Source organism: Podarcis bocagei (assembly GCF_964188305.1).
Source record: "Podarcis bocagei genome assembly, chromosome: 4".
Classification (NCBI taxonomy): Eukaryota; Metazoa; Chordata; class Lepidosauria; order Squamata; family Lacertidae; genus Podarcis; species Podarcis bocagei.
Window position 1 is genome coordinate 75,235,407 of NC_138128.1, and position 26,948 is coordinate 75,262,354.

The following is a 26,948-nucleotide window of genomic DNA, read 5'->3' on the forward strand; positions in this document are numbered from 1 at the left end:
GCCACAGAACTGTACTACCTCAAGACTCCTTGCTTATATAAGCTCCCATTGTTTCTCAAAAACTTTCTCTTAGACACATGGAAAAGTATGTTGTTTTAACAAGAAATCTCTTCCATTCATTCTACAGTAGTATCGTCCCATTAGAAGTCTGTGGCTTTTGATGGCTTTTCTTATTTAGATTTATCCCACTTAGAGCAGGGGTAGGTATTAAAGGCCAAATTTGACATGGTGGTATGTGTATGTTTTCTCTAAGTCTAGGACCTGATCACAGAACACAGCAGGCACTATCTTTCTGTGTGTCACACATGTGGAAGCATATCATTTAGACTTCACAAATATTTTAAAGCATTATAAATGCACATATAAAACAATATAAATCTCTATATAGCCACACTAACCAGTACTTGAAAGTTGTGTGTGTGCGCGCGTGCGTGCGTGTGTAAAACATATACATTACTTGTCATATATACAAATACATTACAAGTGTTGGTTACTGCAGTTGCATGCAAAGTACTATGGATATATTTTCTTAAATGTATTAATGTTACCATAATCATTTATTTAATGAATAAAAGATTTAGAGAGAAAACAAGGTAGGAAAGCAAGACAGTTGAGGTCAAAACCCAGAAGCAAGGGTCAGTTTTATCTTACTAGATCTTGTTAGACAATTGTCCCTTTATTCCTAGCATAGCCCAGATAGTTGTCTGTGTAAGTAATCTGGCTTTTTCTCTTGGACCTGTTCTGCTCTCAGCTTTTTAATGCCTTGTTTTTAACTTAGTGGCAGACTAAGTTACATTTATTTTGACTCTTGCCAGAGCGCTGTGCAGTGGCCTGAGAGTTATGCAGCAAGAGACCTCCATCCATGTTGTTAGGTGGATTAACATCTGAAAGAAACAGCCTCTTCATTTGAGGGCAGGCTCACAGGCCATGTTATTGTATATAATACTTCAAAGTTTCCTTCCTGGGACTGCTCTTGAAAATTACCCATAATTGTCAGCTGATGCAAAGCACTACCCCCCCCCCTTAAGTCTTTGGGGAGGATGAAGCAAAGGCAATAAGTTATTTGGCTGTTGAGCACTGGTTGTCAGTTAGCTTCTGGGTGCAATGCAAGGTGCTGTTTTTAGACTATGAAGCTCTTTTCGGCAACATAAAACATTTTATTTAAACTGGTATGGTTGGACACGGATAGGGTAGAGTTGCTAGCTTACTGTTATTACCTGTCCTGATCTCATGGGGTAAAGCAGGCCATAATTACAGTTAATAACTAAGGAAATCCTTCATGTGGACTTTCTGAGCCTTTGGCATCATAGTACCTCCCTAGAGTTGTACCAACAAAAATATTTAAGGGTTGATTCAATTTTACATGTATTTGATACGCCTTATTTTTCCAATTTTACCTCATCTAGTATCAGAATAGAAATAATTCCATTTGTCTCAGGCCCTCATTGATAGCTCACATTTTATGCTATGGTCACAGAACATTACAATTCTGTTAAAAAGCTTCATTGTTATACAACCATTTAAGAGTTAAGTTTGTTCAACTCCATTAGGGTCCCAATATTAATTAGCCATATCTTCTCAGCGGCACTATGTTCGCTTTCTTGTTTTAAGAAAGTGGTCAGTTTTGCTGTAGTTATTAAATTCCCTCAAAGCATATTAATGTCTAAGTTAACAACTCTCAAGGGGTGAATTCATTTGTGCATTCCAACATTTTTCCTAATATACTACAGAAATGTATGCAATATGCAGTGGCGTAGCGTGGGGGGTGCAGGGGGGCCAGCCGCACCGGGCGCAACATCTGGGGGGGGGGCGCTCGCACTCTCAGCTCTCTGCCCCTACCTGGCTCACTCACTCTCTCTCACTGCAGTGCTGGCTGTGCGAATCCGATCCGAGCTGCCGGGTCGCCGCCCACTGTGGAGGGGGGGGGGGTGCCAGGCGTGTGGTGCGGAGAGAGAGCGAGGGACTATCTGGGGGAGTGACAGTGCAGCGGCCGCCCAGCGCAGCGCTGAGCGCGGGAGAGAACCACGCCAGACCAGACCAGGCAGCAGCAAGAAGAAGCTGGCAGCAGCGGCAGGTTAGGGGTTAGGGGGCACAAATTACTTGCCTTGCCCTGGGTGCTGACAACCCACGCTACGCCACTGGCAATATGACTTGATTTTACAACACCTACCATTTCACATTACCATTGTTAATTTGAATATGTAGGATAAATCCTTTTAGATCTGGCAGGGACAAGGAGCTAAAAAACACCTTATTATATAGAGAGCTTATAGAAACACAGTATATGAGCCATATTTATAAATATATGGCCATTGTTTATCAGGGATCTCAGTGTCTATAAAGTTTTCTATTTTTAGGGCTGTGTTGCCATGCAGATCTGCATGGCTCTGTCCTATGAGTTCCATAATGTTTTAGTGCTCAGGCTGCAATCATATGTGCACTGGGACTTTCTTCCATTTTAGGACTGTACAGTTCTCCATCTCTGTTAATTTATGTTTTGAACAATTGACTTGTCTTTTCTAATCTAGAAGTTGATAATGGCTACATGTAACAAGGATGCTGCACCAAGTGATGCTGTGTTCCAGAGTGACAATGAGCTTGAGCCCTCCCTCCCTCTTTCTTTTAAGCACATGAGACAAGCCCTGCTGGATCCTACCAAAGGCCTATCTAGTCTATTATCCTGTTCTCTCTATGACCAACCAAATGCCCATGAGGAACCTGCAAGGAGAACCTCAGTACAGTTCTACTCTCCCCCACTTGTGATTCCCAACAACTGGTATTGAAGGGCATTCTCCCTTCAACAGTGGAAGTAGCTAGTAGCCATTAATAGCCTTATCCTCTATGGCAGGCATGGTGAAACTTTGCCGTCCAGATGTTTTGGGATTACAGCTCCCATCATCCCTAGCTAACAGGACCAGTGGTCAGGGATGATGGGAATTGTAGTCCCAAAACATCTGGAGGGCCAAGCAACTATGGGTTTGTCTAAACCCCTTTTATAGCCATCTACATTTGTGGCTATCTCTACATCTTGTGATAGCAAATTCATAGATTTAACTCTGTGCTATGTGAACATGTTTTTTGGCTCGTAGTTTGAGCATTATGAGAGAGGGTGAAAACCCTCTCTGTATTCACTTCCTCCACACAATGCTTAGTTTCATTTTCCCTTTCTCTTGTGTGCTTGGCTGCAAGGATTCTTCCTGATTGCTTAAACCATAGTTTCCGATGATATTTGAATTGGGAAATGGTAGCTTTCAGGACTCCCTACAGAGAGTCCAGATAAGGATCAGATTATCACAGGAAGCTGTGGTTTTAAAATCCACTAACTTTTCTTTGCAGCTAGATGGGGAAGAAGAGCAGGGAAGGGGAGGGGAGAGAGAATAAGGAAGTGGTCCACCTTGTCACTTTTTCATGTGGCAGCAAACTGTGGTTTGTTGCAATGATGACCTTGATTCATCTGAACCAGGCCAATGAGTGCTTTAGTTCTAAGGTGCCTTTGTTTTACATTCCAAGGTGTTCCATTTCAACCAACTTAATTCAAGAGGGTTGAGCATTTCCTAAGAATAGGACATGAACTTACTAGGCACCCATTGTTATTAATTGCTGTTAAACATTTTAAACTTCGGCTTGCACCAACATGCTTGTTTTTTGTATATGTACTGGAATAAGAATAACTGTAGAGATCAGAAACCTGTACTGTGACATCGACATATTTAGGTTGACATTTTTTAAATGAGAATATAAAGTGTCAAAGATGGGCTATTTCAGCTACTAGTTAGTGAGCTGGGATAAGCAGTGGGTGCCCCATGAGAGCAAGAACTTCTGCAGGTATGTTGGTATAGCATACATTGGAAGAATAGAGATAATAAAATTATATCCTGAATATACGGTTTTTTCCAGATATAATCAAGAGCCAATTTACACTTACTATTTTAGGCACACACCAAAGTTTTAAAAGTGTGCAGCTAAAATACATAAAGTGTGAATGTGACAAACACATGTTTGCAAATATATATTTCACACATATACTTCTCAGGGACATGTGACTGGCTGCAGCTCTCTCTTGATTTTATGCTCAGTAGCAAACCCTGGTTTGCCCCCGTGTAATGTGTACTTTTTTCAAGATACTGTAAGTGTACATTTGGAGTGCCCATAGGCCTGTGACACTTGGTGATTACTTCAGGATATAACAGATATCTTTTACTTAATGCACTTTTCAAGTGATTATCTGAAGGTGAAATTTATTTAACCCTGTTTTCTTTTTCTTACCCTGCAGCCCCTCACTCCCTTTGTTTCATTTCTAAACACTCCCAAATTAAATTATCCTTAGTGTTGAAAATATGTACAAACAGTAAACATATATGTTTGCATAAGTTAATTAAGTGAAACTGTCTCCAGAGTCTATGCCCTTTGTTTTTGTTTTTTATTACATCCCTTTCTCTATGGTAGGTTTTCATTTATTGTTGATATTCATTAACACATACTACAATTTTCCCCCACTGGGAACCTTTGCTGTTCTATACTCAGTAAAATTCTACACTATAAATGAAAATACTATGTAGAAAGTATGCCTACTGGACTCCTCTTTAACACTCGTTAAAACTTGCAATAGTCTAATCCTTGCATTGTTTTTTTTACTGGGAGCAAAAGGAAAATGGAGGCACGGTCCACTGTATACTTCTGTCCTATAGAAGCTAAAACTGTATCATGTCAGGACCTGCCAGCACCCAGAGCCAGATTTAGATGAGATTTCATCATCATAGGAAGAGCTCATGGGTTCTAGCAAGAACTAGGGCTAGGCGAATTCCTGAGATCATATACTAGTGTGATATCCCACCCCAGGAAACTGCAGAATTGGAAGAACTAATGTGCCTCAGTTGGACACACTCCCCTCTCTGTGGCATATAATGTACTGTGTCATCTATAAAGTATCATATACAACATTATAGATTAGAAGAATGACACAAATATGTATTATCTTCACTTTTTGAACTGTATGCATTTTACATTAATAATGCAACTCTCCTCTTCCACTGTGGATACTCCACCAGAAGATGCACACACCATGGAAATGGCTGTGTATTATATATGTCATGGTTGTCACCATGCTGAAAATGCCTATAATTCAAGGTTAAGGTAAAAGTAAAAGTAAAGGGACCCCTGACCATTAAGTCCAGTCGCGGACGACTCTGGGGTTGCAGCGCTCATCTCGCTTTACTGGTCAAGGGAGCCGGCGTTTGTCCGCAGACAGCTTCTAGGTCATGTGGCCAGCATGACTAAGCCGCTTCTGGCGAACCAGAGCAGCACACGGAAACACCGTTTACCTTCCCCCTGGAGTGGTACCTATTTATCTACTTGCACTTTGATGTGCTTTCGAACTGCTAGGTTGGCAGGTTACAGTGGATATGTACACTGGGTGTTCTCCCACTTGATTGTGACAAAATGGTTGACTGAATGAATTTCTAATAAACAAAATGAAATAAGTCAATGTAGCAGGAGCTGAGTTTTGAAACATTATTGTGTCATACAAGTGGTGTTATCCTCATAGTCAGGGCCAGCCTGAAACCTTTTGCTTCCTGAGGCAGACAAGATGGTGCCCCCTATTCCTTCCACATTCAGGAGTTGGCTGGACTATCTGTTGATTTTGATTTCATCCCTTGTGACAAGGCAACATCCTCCCCTTACCTGAACCAGCAAACTAGCTTCAGGGTGTGTAGGGCGAGGCACGTAGCACATGTACACCTCTCTGCTACCCCTCAGAATCTGCTGCCCAAAGCAGGTGCCTCAATCTGCCTCATGGAAGGGTTGGCCCTGCTCAGGGTATGTATCACACACTCTCTTGGGGCAACTGACACCATTTGCTGTGTGGGAAGAAAGCAGAGAGTAAGAGAGGCAGGCAAATACAATATCAATAATTGCTTTGGTTGAATCCCCCCCCCCCCCGCATAGGGCCAACTTTGCTTTATTTGTTTTAGTACTTTAAATTTTTAAACCACCTTGAGAACAAGGATGTGTTCATGGTGAGTTATGGTACCATTTTCCCTAGAAAAATAGCACTGAGTAGGCCACTTGCCCTTCTACCTCTGCCACCCATTTTTCATTGGGGTTGGGGTTTGCCCTTCAACTGACACTCATGGTTCAACTGTTCTTAACGATAGACTGATAGACCTACACAGTCCTCAACTTCTTGAAAAGTCTTGTTTCATTAGGCACCTCCCTTTTCTCCCTCCTTTGCTAGTGTCAGCTACTATTAACATTTTATAAATTCTGGGCATTCATAGGGCATCTCTATTCTTTTTAATTTGCACATTTGTATACTTTTGTTTATCTTGGGAGACCTCAGGAAATATGTAAAAAACCAAACAAAAACAAACCCCAATTATTTATTTTTGGGTGGCTCCATTTTACTTTCAAACTGATGGGCACTCAACTATCCAAGTTTGCTATTAGAGGGAATGATGGTTTCTTCAGTGAACCGAGTTTGTTCCCAATATATCACTTTTATATACATTGCACATGTCTGGGTATCTTGTCTGCTATCAACCGATAATAACATGGTAAGAGCTGCATTTCTCGGCGAAATGATGTAACTGGTATGAAGCATAGTCAAAAAGGTCCACAGCTTCCAAGTTATCAAGAAAGACGTATTTTTCTGTTGGAGGGGAGATGATTGTCTCAAGTCTGTTTAGATTTGCAGTTTGCACACATTGGCTGTTATTGCTCTGAGTAATGATGGCTATTAACAGAAAAAACATCAACAGAGTGAAAACAGCTGTCGCAAATGCAAGACAGTAATGGAGATCTGTGCTCATATTCTCAGCCAGATTGCAGGCTCTATCTCTTAACTCCTCCAGAAGCATAATCATCGCTTTTTATCACAATTCTGGTATGTATGTATTGAAAAATAATCCATAAGGCTTCTACTTTCCCTAGCCTTAGATTCTCAGAATAAGTTTTGTTACCTGTAGTAAATCTGATTTATACTAAAACAAAAGTCTTTTAACAGCCCCTCTTCTTAGGCACCTAATTAGTACAATCAATTCTAGAGCTGGACTGAGTATCGACAATGATTTAGATTTGAACTGGGGAGACTTGGAATCAAATCCCCTTTTAGCCATAAAGCTTAGGGCCAAGTGAGATTCTAAAGTGGGTAATGTGCCCTGACATTTTTTGTTTTGCTTTTACTTCCACACAGCAAATGGAGACTGAATTTGATCAGAAAAAGGAGATAGCAGGAACAGGTGCTCAGTCTTCTCCTTACTTGCCGGTTTCTGATCAAAGTTGCCACAAACTGCTTTGCAAGGGAACTGGACCAGTGCCAAAACTCTGATCAAATTCATGGCTATGCACCACCTGTCTCACACAACACATCCATTTTTGCTCTTAATGGATGTTTAGGCCTGCAATTGTCTTGTGGCCTAACCTACCTCACAGAGATGTTATAAACAAAATGGTGGTGGGAAATCCATGCACACCACACCAAGCTCCTTAGTAGAAGGGTGGGATGAAAATATAACAAAGAATAAATAAGTATGTGAATGTGTTTTAACAATCTGATTTGAAAGATGAAATTTGAAATGTAAATATTCATATTTGTTTGAAGCTCACTGTGGCTTGTTCCTGTAACGATAAACCACATTTTGTGAGCAAAATCCTTTCAGCTCTTGCCAAGTCGCAACTGCAGGATCCATAAAGATAGTGGAGGGGAAAGGGTGATACATAAAGAAAATACTCCATTCCCATCCATCTGCAGAAACACAATGTAGGCTTCAGAGATGAGGGGAACGATTTTGTTTCTTCTTTGTGTTTTGAGTCTGCATTTTGCATGGACTTGCCAGGAACAGACAAGTACTGCTTTTTATAGTAGGATCCTTTCAGTTGTTATCATTTGCCATCTACAGTTTTTAGGCATATTGGGATCCCGAACCCTTTCTTTGGCACATCCGTTTGTTTGGTAAGAACACAAGATGAGCCTGCTGGATCAGGCCAGTGGCCCATCTAGTCTGGCATTCTGCTCTCACAGTGGCCACACAAATGCAAGTAGGACATGAGCACAACAGCACCCTGCCTGCGCACAATTTCCAGCAACTGGTAAATTCCAGTTTCAGAATTATTTTGTTTTACCTTGAGAGGGATCTCTATATGTTTTCATTTGTTGTTATTATTATTTGGTCTTCTTCTAGGGCCCTGAGAGGGGCCGACAATGATGATGTAATGATACTTTAACTGCAATATCTGAAGAGTCCATGACAAAGCTGGCTAGGAAATTTGTCATTTTGTTTTGACATACAAAACAGATTGAAAAAAATGGTTGTAAACAAAATTGTCAGGTATGGTTTTCATACCTTTCAACACTTTCGCATTATTAACGGTAGTTATATGTGTGAAACTTTTATGTGGGTTGATTTAAGTGAGCTTCCTAGACTGTTTGTACATTTTCTGATGCATTATACAGACATAAATATTTTTTTGTACAAGGAATTATGATTAGGCAGCAATAATGAGCTTTAGTAAATTGAAATAGATCTCAGAAGCCCTCAGCTAGATTGGCTGGCAGCCTGAGCACATTGGCATTATATCCAGTACACAGACTGGGCCATCTTGGTAATATGCCATATCTGTGGATTCTTCTAGTTGATTATTCCTAGAGCTAAAGAGACCCTGATGAATCCAGTCTTCCATTATACAGCCTGGCTTCTTAGGCTAATGAAGAAATTGGAAGCAAGGATGTGGCTTTTGCCTCAAGCGTGCATCCATAGACCAGTTGTGGTTACAAGACTGGTGCATGCTACTTGTCCAAGCTCAAAATGGAAATATTCAGTGTAGCAGGGAACTAAGAATATCCTTAGCCCTTTCCATCTGAAAATAATCAAATGCCTGTATTACTGTACATGAAGGGTTATCTGTATGAGTTTCTTGAATCACGAAAAGATCCTTCACAGGAAATGAGAACTGATTTTTTTCTTCTTCTGAGGGAAGACTTGATAAAAACCTTTGCCTGGGTTTCAGAGAATTTTGCAGAGAGCAAGCATTTGGTGAAGTCTCTGAACTGTGCCATCATCTTCCAGGAACTCTACATTCCAGAAGTACAACTTTCTTTTAATTTGTTCAGATGTGCTGCTCTTTCCTGGGGTTAAAAAAAATAGAGAATTCCTGCAGGGAACTTTAGAGAACCATGCTCACAAAGCCAAGATTTCTTGATCCCATTCAAGATTCTTTGAATCCCTGCTATATAAAATAGTCAGTAGAATACTATAGTTTCCAGCTTGTGTGCAATTCCATGCAAACTCCCCTTCTCACTTTGATGGACTGTTATATTTAACTCATTTTCCGGTTTCTCCACAACCTCTTCCCCTGCCACTGAGAAGGTTCAATTATTTTTGAAATAAAAAATCTAAATAATAAAATATAGTCAAGATTTATGGATACATAAGTTTATTTATGGGACGTGGGTGGCGCTGTGGTCTAAACCACAGACACTAGGGCTTGCCGATCAGAAGGTTAGCAGTTTGAATCCCCGTGACGGGGTGAGTGCCTGTTGTTTGGTCCCAGCTCCTGCCCACCTAGCAGTTCGAAAGCACGTCAAAGTGCAAGTAGATAAATAGGTACCGCTCTGGTGGGAGGATAAACGGTGTTTCCATGTGCTGCTCTGGTTTGCCAGAAGTGGCTTAGTCATGCTGACCACATGACCCGGAAGCTGTCTGCGGACAAACACCGGCTCCCTTGGACTATAGAGCAAGATGTTGTCCATGACTGGTCCTAACGGTCAGGGGTACCTTTACCTTTTTAAGTTTGTTGCCATCCCAATCCACATGTTGAAAACCCCCAAAAGAGCCCATATCCCCCTAGACAACATTGTGTAGGGATGATTCAAATTCTGTTCAGTCAGTCTCTACCATGCTTGTTTTTCCATAGGAACTAGTTTCAGACGCTATCAGTACTGAGAATACATTCTAGCTAACAATAGTAATATTTCAATGACATACATATATCAGAAACATTTAGTCATTGGCTTTAAGTTGTGGGTGGGTGACCTTTTTCAGCCAAAGCCTGCATACCCTCGTGGGCCAGAGTAAAAAATAAAGTGGCTTGGGCAGAGAGGGCAGAGCAACAGATATTACTCCTACTTTCTGCAGTAGCTTGCATTCCAGCCATGCACATCGGAGGTTCCTACACATCCCCACATATAAAGACAAGCAAGATGCATTATCATAGGTCATGGATACATTCCAACCAGGCAAAAACACAAGAAGATTGTGTAGAACAGGGTCAGTGAGGGATGTGTCCTGGGAATGGGGTGTGGCCTAGGGAGGGTCTCTAACCCCAGATAGAGAGGCCAGGACGACTGCATTCTTTCCCCAGGCCTGATGTTTCTTATACCTGGCTTTAGAGAATACAGTTTTCACACTCAGCTTTCACAGTTGGGAATAACTGAAGAGGTTGGTCGGTCAGTGGCAGCTATTTAAGAGGTACCAACATGAACACTAGTTAATCTGAGCCCTTTCCATGCCCCTCCCAGTTGTAAACCTTGTGAGCTGGTCTAGCCCTAACACTATGGTCAGAAACTCTTTGCAATAAGCGTTCCTGATCATGGGGAGAGCCTATCTGTGTACAGTAGGCTCCTCTTTCCAGACATGTGGCTGGCAGAGGTGCTGGGGCCAGCAGGAGACATTGAGATAGGGCCCATAAGTGCAGCTCTGCTTTCCCCCCAGTGTGATTACAGTTGTGTGGAGAATATCTGAGAAGCCAATGCTCTATTCTTAATTGTTGCGTCGTGGTAAAATTCTGGCCATGCTCTGTTACTCAGAGCAATCTCTGGGCCTGTGTCCATCTAAAAATACAACACCACCTATCTATTTTAAATAGGTGTGTGCAACTTGTGATCTTTCAAGCCAAATTTAGGATGCATTGTGGCCTGTTCTTACAAGCCAGAAGGAGCAAAAGGAAGAGGATTTTCATGCTGCTGCTTGGTTTGCGAACTTTGCTTGTGGCTGCTTAGCTGGGCAGACAAGCCACCCATTAGCAGTACCTGTGCCTTGCCTGAATTGAGAATATTTATTGGCCCCCATTCAGACCATTAACCACACCCACACACTAAATCAGTGCACCCACTGTCTCTCTTGGATTTGCTGAAAAGGAGGGAGAGAGCTGGATTTCATCTGCACACTGATGACACTTCAACCCACATTTCCAGTTAAGAATAATTCCCCTTGTTTTTTATGGAAAGGTGTTGGCGGTTCTGTTTGTATTATTTGTTTTGAAAACTCAATAAAGCATTTTCCTTTTAAAAAAGAATAAGAAATGTATGCATACATTCAGAGCAACCAAGTATTTCATGCTCTATTTTTGGCACTCTGGAAAATAGTAATCTCCAGCTAATGTGTAACTTCAGATGTATAGATTTAGATATAGATATGAAACAGTGTCCATCAAACATAACATAGATCTCTCAAAGCATTTTATGATTTTCTGAAGCAAGGCTGGTTCTGTCATTATGGACAACCAACTGACTGCCAAGGGCAAATGTTAATATAAACTTGATCAGATATGGAAAAGATGCAAAGGAGCCTAGCATGTGGATGAGAGGCTGGCTAATCCTACTTTGGTGTGTTGGTAAACAGCCATTAAAACCTGCTTGGCTGTACCATGTTCTTTGTTTTCCACTTTATTATTATTATTATTACTTATTAAATTTATATATCACCCTTCATCCAAGGACCCCAGGGCAGTTTATAATATAAACACACAAAAATACATAGTAACAAACAATAACAATAGCTAGTTTCACATTTTCTATTTCTATGGTGGCAGGAGAAACCAAGTAAAATCATCCCATATTGGAAAATCGTCTTCTATTGGACAGCTCCAGAGTCACGGCCAAAAATATATTAACAAATTCCAGCTTAGGGTGTATCTCACTTTTAACATGAGATACACTGGGCATTGCAAACAACAGTGGGTGAGCAAGTTGACAGTGCAAAATGCTGCTTCATTGAATTGTACAGTGTGAATCATATCATTCTTGGCATACCAGCCTCTCAGGAGACCAAGTCATTATTTCGAGGTAAATTGGCTCCTGGTAAGGATGTAAACAATGAACAAAAATTGTGTACCATTTATTTGTTTTCACCTTAAGTGTTTAAAAAGTAGGTTTAGAAGAGATTTCCTGCTCCTCGCCCCCCTATGGGAGGACAGTAGGGGACTGAGGAATTGCATTGGACTTTGAGTATGTGAAGGGGGAGAGATAGCTGGGGGGAAAGACTAAGAAAATACAGCATTTCTTCCAAGCTCAGCTTTTCAATTACAAAACCTGCCTCCACACCATCCTACAGCCCCATCTGACTCTGCCTGTTGTCTGAGGATGGAATGGGGGAAGGTACAGATCCTTTTTTAAGAGCATTGAAGAATCAACAGGGGGAAAGTGCCCCAGAGGGAAACCATGGGAGACACTGAATAAAGTCTGTGCTTCCTCATTCACTGGATATTGCTACTAGCATTAATATTGCAGAGAACAAGGAGGTTAAGAGTATACACATGTGGAACATTGGCAGGCAGTCTGAACATAGAGCAAGTAGTATTAGTTAGAGGGTTTTTTTTTGTTATTATTGCCTCTATCAAAGGAATATGAAACCACAGGGAAACAGATGGCTCTGAGAATTCATCAGGACAATCACCATGGAATAGCATAGACGAAACATTGGCACAGTGGGTAGGCGGACACTTTCATTTGTAAAAGCACAGAGGGTCATGGATATGTCAAATGTAAACACAGCAATATATCTTATACAGGACACACTGACCAAGCAAGTGTATGAACTCTATTCTCATTTTCTAGTTTCACTAACCAGCACCTGTGGTGATTTTGAATTTGTTGATAAACTGATACTAATGCACAGGTTATCACCCAGAGGCTGAGCACGGCTTTACGCACAACTTTGAGTGGAAACTGGAAAGGAGCTGTGCTGTCTCTGGTATAATTCCAGGACTCTTAAAATAAGGATTCTTCTAGAGTTGCTGAGGGAAATTAAGCTTTGTGATCCTGAGATATGCAATAATCCGCTCCAATCAGATTTTAGGCATAAATGAGAGGAAGGAATCAGCAAAATGTAGATAATGCCTCACAGATCAGGCCCTTGTCAAACAGACCCCCACCATCTGCGGAGTCCAAGGCCTTCACCCTTGGTGAATTTGTAATTTTGCTTTTATATGTAAGAGTGCAGTACAGTGGTACTTTGGTTTGCAACCACTTTGGATTACAACCATTTTGGATTACAACCACGTCAAACCCGGAAGTGCGTGTCCCTTTTTTTGGATTGCAACCCATTTTTTATTTTTTTGGATTACAACCAATTTTTTGGGGGGAGGCCCCATTGGTGAAAGTGCGCCTTGGGTTACAACCTGTTTTGGTTTACAACCAGACCTCTGGAACGGATTATGGTTGTATACCAAGGTACCACTGTACTCTTTGTGGTTTCAGTTTCTGAAATCAAAATGGTAGCCTAAGCACAAAGGGTGGAATTTGATGTGCTCTTCTAAATATTCTGTCTACATAAGGGGCTATGGTGGAATGCTAAGTAACCCTTTATGTGCCCGGGGCAGTTGCACAACCATCTGTGCTGGAACTCGGTGTGAGTGGAAGAGGAATCTGTTTTAAATGAATTTATACTCAGAACTTGGCAGTATTAAACCACCTCTTGTACTGAGTGGCCACTTATATGTAACCTGCTTGTGTATTTGTTATTTTTAGAACGCCTGACCAATTTTATACTAAATTATACATAAGAAATCTTTATTATGCATATAATGCAAATAAATAGTCAAGCTGCATGTGGTACAATATTTGTGCAGCATAATATTATCTCTACATATGTATATTATGTATATTAATACATACATATTTTTATACAGTTATATGCATTGTTCTATGTGTTGATTACTTGAGGCAACCTGGGATATACATGGACGTGTGTGTGTGTGTGTGTATCTCAATCATATGTATAATGATGTGAATAATGATAAATTTTACATTGTTCCTATTTTTGGTAACTCCAAATGTGGGTTGGTGGAGGGGAACTTGCTTCTTGTCAAAATTAAGGAGCAAGATGGGAATTAGGGGAAAAAACCCTAAAAATATAAGCTTGACATTAAAAATTTAATAAAATTAGTATTTTCCTGAGGCAGCCACATTCTTGTTTGTTTGTGTGTATGTGTGTGTGTGCACACATGCACGTGACATGTGACTAGGCCCTGGTTGTGAGGCAAAAGTCAGTATTTTTACTTTATCCACATTTTCTGGTGTTTCCATTTTATGAAAGATGTCAATCCCCAAACTGTTTCCTTTTTGTTTGGATTAATAGGAAAATGTTGATTTTATTTTTGATCTGAACACCTTGGTTAAAAAAAATCAGGCCTGACAGTCAACTGATTACAAACATTATAATATCCAATGAAGAAAATGTAGAACAGAACATTTAAAGGTGAACTGATTTATTGGGACATTTTTTAAAGGTGGCATAGGATTATTTGTTTTTTGTTTTTGCTTTTGCTACATCAGACTAACACAGATGCTCTTGAGATATTTAATTAAGATAAGTTTTCTTACAGTAAGGTGCTGAGACAAGTAATTTATTTGGACAAATTGTTCTAAATGTATAGTTAACCAAGGGATTGAGAGACATACTTTGCTTGCAGTGTTATCAGCACTGCCTAAAGTAACATTTACAGGAGAAACCTTCTGCAAAAAATAACAATGAGTGATGCAGTTCTAAGCATGTTGTATAGCCTTGTATGCACAAAGGCAGGGGAGAATATTTACAATAGAGATGTTTAACTTGTAAACAGATCCCATTAGTTCAATGGAATTTACTTCCCAGTAAGCAGCGTTGTAGCCATAGTTAATCGTGTTTCCAATCCTAACCATGAGTTTTCTGCAATTATGTGGATAAGAACAGTCCAGTTCACTCCCACTGGATTTTGCAAGGCAGAAAACTCTTCACTGATCTTATTCAAGAGCAGGACGACTCTTTCATTCCCAGAGCAGAGCCGTAGCAAAACTGGAAGCAAACTATAGGGTCAAAGAAGAGGTAGGATGAAAATACTGGGACAATCAGCTGCTTTGCCATGGGGAATTCTGGTTGAGATAGTCTTCTAGCAAAAATGTAATCTGCTTAATGAGCTCTTTTTGAGGCAGGGGGATAGAACTCGACACTCAGGGAGACTTAGTGACTCCTCAGGCCTATTTGACCTTTGGGGTTCTCCCTAGGCCAGACTCCCTTTCCTTGCCACCCTCACTTACTAGCACTGCCCTGCACCCTCCATTATTTATGCCTAGCTGGAATGTGTCTTTGAACTGTGATAGTGCTTGCTGGATAGAGAATGGAGAGACGTTTTGCTTGGGCTATGGTGGAAAGATAAGCATGCCCTCTATTGCTCAAATTACTTCCCCCTCTGGCCGATCCACCCCTGGCATGCAGCTCTTGGAGTTTGCCCTTAGGCTAAAAAAAGTTCTCCATTCCCTTGTTTAAGGGTTTCCGGGCAAAAAAATTATGACAGTTAATCTTGGTTTACTATACTACGATACCATTCTGTTGGCTTTGTAAAGGCTGCCAGAGTTTTTACGTATGAACAGTCCCCTTGGTCAGGTGGAGTCTTTGCTTCTAGGTTCTCAGACATCATATGCATTTAGAGTAGATTACATACACTTACTTTTTCACCATGTCAAAGGACTGACGATCAAATGAAATCTAGCTCGCCCACTGCTGTTCTGTAGCCTGAACAGCAAACTTGCAGTATTGTTTTTGCATTCTAATACTTTCAGTGCATGCAATATTTTAATGAAACAAATGAAAAGTTTTCATTCTAGTTTTGTGTGGTGTTGCTAAAGGTTGCACAACTTCTATTATTTACTTGGGTACTTAATCCGGGAATTCATATTAGAACTGGTGAGGAAAGGGATGAAATGTCCTGAAGCTTCTTTTCACTGTTGCTACATGAAGCTTCAGCTCAATATGTCCATAGAAGCTTCTTTGATCACCCAGTCTCTGTGAAAATTGTAAACTGTCAAAATGGTGAGACTTCTGCAGATGCACGAAAATGTCTTAAGTGAGCCTGAATAGTTTTTCCCATTGGAAACACAGTGAGTGAATTATTCCTTCTAGTCACTGCTGAACTGTGCAGTTATTGCAGAACTCTGATTATTTTCAGCATGTAGACCTGTAAACATTTTAAGTGGAGTTGGCCCAAGACATTTTGCTGCCCGAAGCAGAGCAGCAAATCTGCCCTCTTCAAAATTCAAGGTGCATAATACCCAAAATTGGTCAAGTTATTTTGGCACCTCAGGCAAAAAAATCCAACAAGCACCTCTCCCTCTCCCTGGCAGCAAAAAATCTAACAGTAATACATTTAATAATTTACCAATTTGTTGCCATTTCACAACACCAAAATCAGCAGCCAGAGGCAGCAGTCTCACTCTGCCTAATGATAGGCCCAGCCCTGAAAAAATCTTTTTCCCCCCAGTGCCATTGATTGATCTTAATGTGCCTTAATTACTTATAACATTTCTACACTCCCCTTCTGCGGAGGAGTTTCCTAGGCTTCTGAACCTTATAACACCATCACAAGACTGAGAAATAGTGACTTGCTCAAAATTACAGGGTTTGCTTCTTGTCTCAGTGGTGATTTGAAGCTCAGTTTTAGGGGTATAAGCAGACTGGAGGGTTTGGATTGGATCCTGATTTAGTGCTTCAGAAAACAGCCTGTCAGTTTTAGGCCGAATCTGATTTGGAAAAAAATTAGGCTTCTTCTGCCAACATTTCCCAAAATTCACTATTACTGGGAAATAAAAGTATCTGTACTTTTTCATTTTGCAAGACATAGTTAAGGTTGTAAGAATGAGTTGGGTATGTCTGTATGGGGGGTGGGGGACAGGGAAGTTAGTGGGTGTTGGAGGTAGGATTTACATGGTTGAAATTTGCAGGCACAGTAGCACCTCCAGAATGGATAAGGCCTGTCAGGTTACAGGCAGAGGATCTTTTTCTGTGCTGGGCGCCTTTAAAATTTGCCCCACCACAGAAACCTCCATAAATTTGATGTTTGGCAGAATTGGGTGAAATTTGCTGCCAGGTTAGACTCTCTGGAGGAAATGAATCCTGCCAGATTTCAGAAGGACTGCTGTAGTGGTTTTCCTTCAAGGACAGCCTTTACAGTTTTCTGGTGGGTAAAATCATCATCTCTGATTACAAGCTTGACGTATCAGTCACAACTGAGCACGCGCCCCACCCCGCACCCCTACCCTGGTATTTTCTTAAGGTAATGTCAGAGATGTTAGGTTTGCTTTTTGTAGACAACCTTTTTGCAGTGGCTTTCCATTTGTGGAATGTTTTCTCCAGGGAGGTTTGGCTGGCACCTGCATTATACACCTTTAGGCGTCAGGTGAAAACAGTCCTCTTCAACCAAGCGTTTGGCCGATTAATATATGAGACCCTTCTAAATGTGTTGTTGGAGGGGGGTTACTGGTTTGTGTTTTTCTTGTTTTTATTTTATGTTTTGAGGGTTTTTTTACCTTGTATTTTTATGTTGTGAACTACCTTGAGATCTATGGATGAAAATTGGCATTCAAATTTAATAAATAAAATAAATAGTACTTATGCATTACATAGTTATTTTTAACTTGTGGAAGTTTTGAGCTATTTCTTTATTTAACTCTACTGTAATTAATTATCCTATGAAAAAATATATATATTCTAATGGAGCCCCTAAGCAGGGAAATGTGCAAGGGGTTGAGCAGTGCCCATATGAATGTATGTTACGGTTAGCCTGGATATACTAGATCAATATGAATGTAAGTTGATTGGAAATCCTTGAAACCAGAAGCATATATTTATTGCAAGTACATGTGGCCTGAATGAACAAACCACCCTTGTTGAACACAGTACTTTTGTACCTTTTGTTATGTTCAAAAATATAATTTACTAAAGTAGATTGAATATATTATTTTCTAAAGAGAAATTATGGTAGTGAGAAATGCTAGTCTTTAAGGTGCCATGGGACTCTTTGTTGCTTTTATTAAGATGTTAAACATACTAGCTTTGTATGCTCAAAATTTTCTTTTTTGCTGTTTTTTTTCCAGGCTGACAAAAAAGAAAGGAGCAATGCCTTGAATATTGCAATAGATAATATGTGCAAGAAAACAAGAGACCTCCGCAGGCAGGTAATCTCCTCAGGGAAAAAGTATGTTAAATAGATAGTTCTGCAAGCAGTTATAACATAAAATAATAATTATGACATGCTTTTGTTTTATTTTACACACTTTTCTTTAAGAAATGCAGATGGAGATTAGGGATGCAGGTTTGGAACAGTGGAAACACCAAAAGTCCAAGATTTAGAAATATGTATTCAAGGGTCCAGTGAGTGGTCTGAGAACACCTAATGTTGCTTTATTGCTTGAAGGTGTGGGCTTAGTCAGTTCCTTGGATGACAGATTCCATTATATAAGAGTGAGAGATTAAATAGTCCTAGGGCAAAGGCACATGACGAAGCAGCATTGCTGAAAGCTAAGCAGATCTGGATCTGGTCAGCCCCTCCTGCACAGCAATGTCTGTTTTGAGAGAAAGGATGGAAAACAGAATAACAGCTTTCTTCTGTGAAAATGATTCTTTCCATACTGGAGGTTGTTTAAAAGCATCCTTACACAATACATTTTAAAAACATCTTTACACAGTGCATTAAAATAAAATTAAAACTAACAGCCATAATCTAGTATAGTCTTGCTGGAATATAATAGTCTTATTTATACCCCCACAAACCCAGACAGAATCCTGTTCCTAATCTATGCTTAGTATAAGAATATTAAATTGATTATGTGATGGAAAAAGGCAGGTTGATAGGCAAATAATTTATGTTGGGTGCCAAAGGCGACAGAGAACCAGTTTGTGTATTCATCTTATACTGTATGTTGTACATGTGTGATTATAACATTGAGTGTGCAGATCTGTACACATACATTTTACTGTTCATATCCAGGAACATTTAGGTACCAAGTACTGTGAAAATCAACTTACAAGGTGAAATTCACTAAGTTCTACTAGGCACTAGAAAAAGTGATACTCTCCCCAAGCATTTGTAACAGGAGGCTGAAAAATACACTCTTAAATCTGAGATTGTTCTTTGAAATTGTTGGTATCCATCTTTCTAGAAAGACAATAGAAAAGTGCACCTTCGGGGGTAAAGTCAAACAATTGGAGAGTTACAGCGCCTGCTGTGGCCATAGAGACAAATACAAGAGAGACCTGTTTTATTATTGCAACTGGGGCAGATGAAGGCATCCAGTTTCGCTGTTACAGGTGCCCCATTGTGTTTCTTCTCTCTGAGCTCCTCCCAGCGGTCATTTCCAGTGGTCATTTCTCCACTCATTGCTGCTGTGGATACATGACCTGAATGTTTGTCTCCAGGCACTGAAGTCATCAGTAAGGGATTCTCACATGGTGGGGTTAATGTTGCCAGCCTTCATGTCATGTTTGTAGACATCTTTATAACACAGAGTTGGCCTGGTGCCTGAGGCCAGCTACCCATAAAGCACATCCTTGGGGATCCTGCCATCTTCCATTCTATGTACATGACTAATCAATAAAGATCCCTTCTCTTTTAAATAATTTTGAAAGCACATTGTTTCATTTTGCATTACATTTAGTATTTTTACATGTACTGATAAGGAAGAGCAAGAGTCATATTTCACAGTGAATAATTTAACCCAGTTGATTGTGTTAGTAGTCAGTTCTGACATAAAGCAGGAGTGGAGGACTTGGTGGGTCCAGAGCAGCTTAGATGGGGGCATGGGGTGGGGGAGAGGAAATGGGAGTCCCATTGCATTAGCAAAAACTATGTGCACAGAGCATTGGATACAACCCAAGGTTTCTTATTTGCAGAGTACATTTATTGCATAGCATAACACACACGAAATACCATGATAAATGATTTAATTAATGGTGCTTTCTTTTCCCAGCTCCGCAAAGCTATCATTGATCATATCTCAGACTCCTTCTTGGACACAACTGTTCCACTTCTTGTGCTCACTGAAGCTGCCAAAAATGGAAGAGAAAAGGAAATAATGGAATATGCTGCTATATTTAAAGAACATACGTGCAGGCTTATTGAGGTGAGTTTGTTGGTAGTGCAGTGGACCTGATGTAACCTTAGCTTTCAGTAATCGCTTTGTATTTTTGTCACCTAGGAAAGTACAGTGACTGCATTAGTGACTATGTTCACAGCAGCATATTTTTGGTTTTCCCTATTATACATATTTTTATATGGCCCTGCTCCATGTTTGTTCATGTGGAAGTGTTTGTACCATACTGTTGTTTTTCTTGTAGCTATTATTGGAATCTTCTGTGGGTGTTTTGAATAGTCCTAGAGTCTTTAAAATAATGTTAGGTACTTACTGTCTAATTATTAAGAGAGATTCATATAAGCATATTCTTTCACATGTGGATAGTGTACAGGAGTGAACAGACTTTGCATTTGCAGGATCTACTTTGTTTTTTATTAGAATCCTGACATCTGCTAACTGTAATCAGGTGCCAAATAGTAGCTCAGGAAGGGGTAGGGAGAAAGCCACCCACTGCGTCCCATGAAACATATACTCGTATGATTGAATCTGAAGTTCTCTTATACTCCACCTCTCTCTGTTTTCTTCAGCTTAGCAGGCTAATTCCTTGGCACCTATAAAAGTTTCTAGGTTTGCTTACCTTGCTGTTTTGAGCAAATAGAACTGCCTTTTCTAGCTGCAGGCTGCCTTTGCCTCACTCCACCCCCAACCTTACTGAAGCCTGGTCTGAACTGAACCCATGCAAGAGAACTCAAGAACATGTGCTCTTCACTTTCACAATCAGAATCAAGAAATCGTGGAAATTATTGTCAAGTGGTGTGTGTGCATGCCATTGAATTTAGAAGAGACTAATCTGATAAATTATTTGCTATTCTGGATGCTGCAGTCTTTCTGCACTGGAGGACATGTGAAAGTGTGGCAGGAAAACTTGGGAGTAGCTTAGCTCCTGGATGATGTTGCACATGCTGGTAACACCACTAAGCTGATGTGCAATTGACTGAGTGAACTGGGCAGTTCATTATAGGAAGAATTTTCAACATGGGAATAGAAACCCTCAATAAGATTCCCATCTCCCTGCTAGAAACACTTCACACAGTGAAGCAACCCTCTCCAGTCTCAGCCAATCATATGGTGTCTTGGGAAGTGTTGCTGGTGCATGCAAGGGCCTTCTCGGTAGTGGCGCCCTCCCTGTGGAACGCTCTCCCACCAGATGTCAAAGAGAACAACAACTACCAGACTTTTAGAAGACATCTGAAGGCAGCCCTGTTTAGGGAAGCTTTTAATGTTTGATGTATCATAGTATTTTAATATTCTTTTGGAAGCCGCCCAGAGTGGCTGGGGAAACCCAGCCAGATGGGCGGGATATAAATAATAAATTATTATTATTATTATTATTATTATTATTATTATTATTATTATTATTATTATATTGTCCAGGGGTGGAGTGAGCCCCGTGTGTACCAACAGGCACCTTTGTGTGTTCTGCGATAAATGTTTGAAGAAGGTAGACGTGTGACATATCCATCATAAATACTACTGCGTTTTGCTCATCTTTCTTTGGAAAGAGGCAACACTGCTATAATTTGAAAAGTTACAGGTGGGCTTTGAATTCCTTAGAGTTGCCTCTGTGACTTCTAGTGAGATATTCTGCTAAACAAATTGTTTCACAAACACAGTAATAAGCTTTGCCTCATCTACAGATGAAAAAAGAATTAAACAGATGCTAAAGTGGCTGCTGGATGACATTGTCTATGCAATTCTACACTTCCTCTTACAATAGAAATTCAGGCTCAATTACTCACTTTTTTCACAAGTATTTCATTTACATTGAACAATGTAACATTCACACTCACCCACCCACCCACGCCCATTTGCAAAAGACATTTTATTCTGACTTTGAGCTCCAAAAGGAACCCTCGGTGCAGGCTGGAATAAATAAATACACAACTAAAACAAGCAAATACAAATATAATTTATTCACAGTCCACCAAACACTTCATTTGTGTTTGGTCACAGAATTTACAATACATAATATTGTTAAAAGAGAAGAACATAAGGAAACAAGCATGGAAAATCAAAAGGAAATTGCAATGGTTGGAAATTTTGTAATTTGATTACCATTTTTTTTAAGTCCTCCAAAAAGAAAAAAGATCAACAGATACTCTTATTATCATCTTATTATTATGTAATGATATATATAAGAGTTTATCTTGCCTCCTGATAAAAACTATATGTAAAAAGAACATGTGGTGTAGAATCCACCTCTTCATTATTACAAGGGCAGTATCTGTGATTTATGGGAATTTTGCTATATTAAAAAGTTTTAAGTGTAAGGTATTAAATATGCCAGAGAAAAAGCTTTAAGAGCAGATATCCATTTCAGATTAGGCATCCCATTCTTAGAACTAGAACCCCGCAAATCCAGTGACTGGGGTAGAACAAGACCTCTGGTGCGAATCGATATCCATTGCTCTCTATTTGGCAGATAATAAATAAGAAGACAGAAGTTCAACTGACACAAGTTTTGCAACAGTTTCTTCATCCAGGCAGACTTGTCTATCATTTCCTGGAATACAAAGGAACTGGGAGTAAGCAGAAGATAGCAACAGAGCCAAAATTTAATGGACTAGATCCATTAGCTCAAAGAATTTAGACCAGCGTCCAAATTAAGAGCAGCACCAGTAACACGTCTAGGAATGCCAAATATAAACCAAAAGAAAATAGGGTTGAGCTCCTTCCATGTGCATTTAAAAGCATGGAAACCAAGTAAGTGCTCCAGAAATTTTATCTGTGATACAATTTTGGCTTTAATCACTCTACTGGTCACTGGGATAAAACTTTCACCCTTATAATCAGCAGATCCAACCAGGGCGGTCACAATATTAAAAACAGTTTAAAACAACTTAAAATCACAAAAATAACTACTCACTATTCACCCTGCAATAGTCTGCCCTACACTGTCTTAGTAAACTGGCTATAACTCTATATTATATGCCTGCAAGAGGCATGCCACCTAGTGAAAGGGGTGAACCATGTTAAATGAGACAGTGGACGTCTGTATTGGGATGAAATAGGCCACAACTTATTGATTACAGATGTAAACTGGTTTTGACGAAGGCACTGGGTATGTATCCAAGATCAACCAACCCACCTGCTGGTTGATAATTGTATGGGCCGACTGTGTGGGAAAAGCTCCCCCCCCCCAACATACTCCTTCCAGGGCCACTTCTTGAAGATCTCAGGGCTGTTTGCAGCATGAAATTTCAATATAAAAACACAAAATACATAAAAAGCAAGAAGAAAAAAAAGAAAGAAAAAAAAGAAAAAAAGAAAAAAAAGCAAGAAGAAAAAGCAAAAACAATAGCCCCCATCCCACAAACACATTTAAAAGGACATAGAAGGTTAATCAGCCAAAAGCCTGGTTGAAAAGGAACATTTTCACCTGAACCTCCCTGGAGAGAGCATTCCGCAGATGGGAAGCCACTGTTCTCATATTGCCACCCTCTGGACCTCTCATGGAGGAGGCACACAAAGACTCTGATTGCAGGATCCGGGCAGGTTCTTATGGGGAGAGGTGATCCATACTAACATACATGCGAATTTGTATAGGATGGGTGATTTACGAATAATAACAAATGCAGCTACCATGGGGACGCGGGTGGCACTGTGGGTAAAAGCCTCAACGCCTAGGACTTGCCGATCGCATGGTTGGCGGTTCGAATCCCCGCGGCGGGGTGCGCTCCCGTCGTTCGGTCCCAGCGCCTGCCAACCTAGCAGTTCGAAAGCACCTCTGGGTGCAAGTAGATGAATAGGGACTGCTTACCAGTGGGAAGGTAAACGGTGTTCTGTGTACTGCGCTGGCTCGCCAGATGCAGCTTGTCACGCTGGCCACGTGACCCGGAAGTGTCTGCGGACAGCGCTGGCTCCCGGCCTATAGAGTGAGATGAGCACACAACCCTAGAGTCTGGCAAGACTGGCCCGTACGGGCAGGGGTACCTTTACCTTTACCTACCATGGTTTGGTATGTGTAGGCTTGAAGTATCAGCCTTGACTGTTTTCTGTTTAAGGAATTTGAATGCCTTGGACAAAATCCATTTTCTCAAAAGAGTGCCTCTAATCGCTAGAGAAACCTATGGCTCTCCAGCTGTTGTTGGACTACAACTCCCATCAGCCCTGAGCACTGACCATTCTGGCTGGGGCCACAGCTTCCCCCTCCTTGCTCTGAACAATGGTGCTTTTAAGTGTGTGTGTGCACGCGCGCTTGAAAACTTAGCTTTACATTATGCATCCTAAAGTTGTAAAAATGCACCTCTCTGCAGAATTTAGTGACTTGGAAGCATTATTAGAAGCACTGTCAAGGTTTGTAACCTCAAAACATAAACAGCATTTTTTCCTAATTTCTTTGAAAATCTGTGAAGTGCTTTCTTCTCTTTCCTCCTCATCTTTCTTCTCTTTGAGAACAAATGCTTTCATGTGCATGTTTAAATTTTCTTTAATAATAAGCTGCATATAATAAGCTAGCTCCTTGGCAAACACTGTAGCTTCTCACTTTTTTTGCATCTGTGCAATTTTTGTTTATGTTTTACACACATTTCTGGATCCCTACTTCCAGCTAAAATTAGGAAGACTGTATTCTTATCTTCCTTCTCCTAATGCTATATCACATGTTATAACAGAAACAGGCATCTGCTAAAGATTTATATATTTATCTGCAGCACGTATAGACCATCTTATAACCTAGGTGTTTGGGGAGCTTGCAGCATAAATCTGAGTTTAAAAATTGGTAACAGGAAGATTAAAAAGTACCAATAAAAATATTGCAATTCTCCGCATTTTATTTTATTTTAATTTTTTAAAAAATCCTCAAGAAAATCAGTGTTTTAGTGTGAATTTCTCTGAATATATACATCTTTGTATTCAGTTTTACTAATATATAATATATTAGCCCTTTCCAGTAATATATGCATTTTAATGTACACTTTACCCTAGTATATACATTTTTGTTCACATTACTTGGCTGGGGAACTGAATTGCAAAATTTGGAGAAGTGCAAATTTGAAAGTGAGACCGCATTTCAATTCCCATATTGTTTTGGGAATTGTGAATTAGGCAGGTTTGCCTTTAAAGGCAAACTGAACTGAATCTCTTCCCCATCTCTAGCTGAGGGTCCTCTGCTGTCAGGTGGGTTTGTGTGTGGGGGGGGAATTGAGATTGAATAATACTTATATGTGTAATTTTAGAGTTTTCCTTTTAAGGTAATTGCTTCCTTCATTTTAATATAATATTACCATTGAGTGTAACAAGCATATACGTAGCTGAGGGCTGTTTTAATCCTACTAACACTGGATTCAGAGAAATTCTTATGCTCATTTAGGTATGCATAAATGCTTCCATTTCCTTTTAGTGATATTAATTATTATAATTTAACTGCTTCTGGTGCTCCCATTATTACTTTCTGGTTTTGAGAGTTATCATCCTATTATTGGATACATGTAATGAAAAAAAGGGACAGCTATAAGAAATTCTTATTTAAAAGTTTCATGATGTGGTTCCCAAGTACTTACATGCATTTCTGAGAAACAGCATGATTAACGATGCTGAGTGCATTTTCAATAAATAGTAGTGCTTGGCTCTCCAGGAAATTAATTAGATAGCAGCTATATTGCATCTGTCAAGTTAGTAGTATATCATATGTAAAATACTCCCAAGAAAGCAGTCATACAAGGGGATATTTGACACACAAATTAACAGATTTACAATGCAATCCTGTGCACGCCTGCTCAGAAGTCTCTGCTTTGAGCTCTTATTGAATCCACAGAGGCTTATGTTCAGGTAAATTTGTCTTTGATTGCAGCCCTGTGTATGCAAAAATAAATAATCTTTTAGTATCCAACACTATTAGAAATGAGGGCGGGGGGAAATGGATAGAGTTGTATCATATAAACAAATATCCCCTTTCAGCCTGCCAGAAATCTATTTGGAATAGCACTGAATACTCAGAATTATAGAGGAAACACTGTTATTTTTGTTGTTTATGTATCTTGGCTGTTAAGGAGCCAAACTTAAATATATTTGAATTTATCATATTTCTGTAAAACCATACAAGTTTCCTACAGCTGATTATGTGTATGGGGCAGTAATGGAGATTTAGTGGACTCTTGTCATGGGTAAAATGGGCACTAAAGAGTCTGCCCAATAAAATCTAACACTGTATGTGGGGCTGCAATTTAAAACACAAAAGGGTACTTGTATGGAAGGTACTAACTCTTTCCCTACATGGCTCCTCCTTTCAGCACTTTTCTTCTCTTTAAGAGAAGTAGCCTATCCTGGCTCTAGGAGACCCTGTGGTCAAATCATTCTCTCCAATTAATTTTAATCTCAAGCTGTATGAATAGCAGTTTATGCTTCTCTCAGAATTTAAGAGGAGAACAAAGTGAAACCTAAATCTGTAGCTAGTAATGGCCTGAAAGTGTAGTCTCACTTACGTCAGCGTCAAATTGTCTAGTCAAATCAGTCACTCAGATAGTTATTGTTTGAAGCTGGTGCCATTACAATATAATTCACAAAAGACAAGTGAGGCAATCCAACAGAAAGTTGAAGACAGGGATTTTCAGAAACGCTAGTTGTCAATTTTTAAAAAACAAATAAGTTCCCTAAATCATTTCAATTAAAAAAACCAAAACTTGGGCAGTTGACACTGTTTGGAGTCAAAAAAGTAGCTTGTAACTTTCTCGTTGGTATTATGTATGAAGCTACCCAATAAATAGGTAACAATCAAATGACCTGATTCATTTGCTAGAAGATTCTGAAATGAATGGATGAATCTATACCCAGGGGAATTGTATAAGTT

At 39.9% G+C, this 26,948-nt stretch overlaps 1 protein-coding gene across 5 annotated transcripts in view; it reads left to right on the forward strand.

The window, feature by feature from the left end:
• Nucleotides 1-26,948, forward strand: part of CTNNA3 (catenin alpha 3) — a 559,480-nt gene that overhangs the window by 279,678 nt on the left and 252,854 nt on the right. For all 5 annotated transcript variants that reach the window (XM_081190844.1, XM_081190843.1, XM_081190842.1 and 2 more), the window contains 2 exons: nt 18,125-18,205; nt 19,997-20,149. In XM_081190844.1, coding sequence (XP_081046970.1) covers nt 18,125-18,205; nt 19,997-20,149 — 234 coding nt within the window. The remainder of the gene's footprint in view (nt 1-18,124; nt 18,206-19,996; nt 20,150-26,948) is intronic.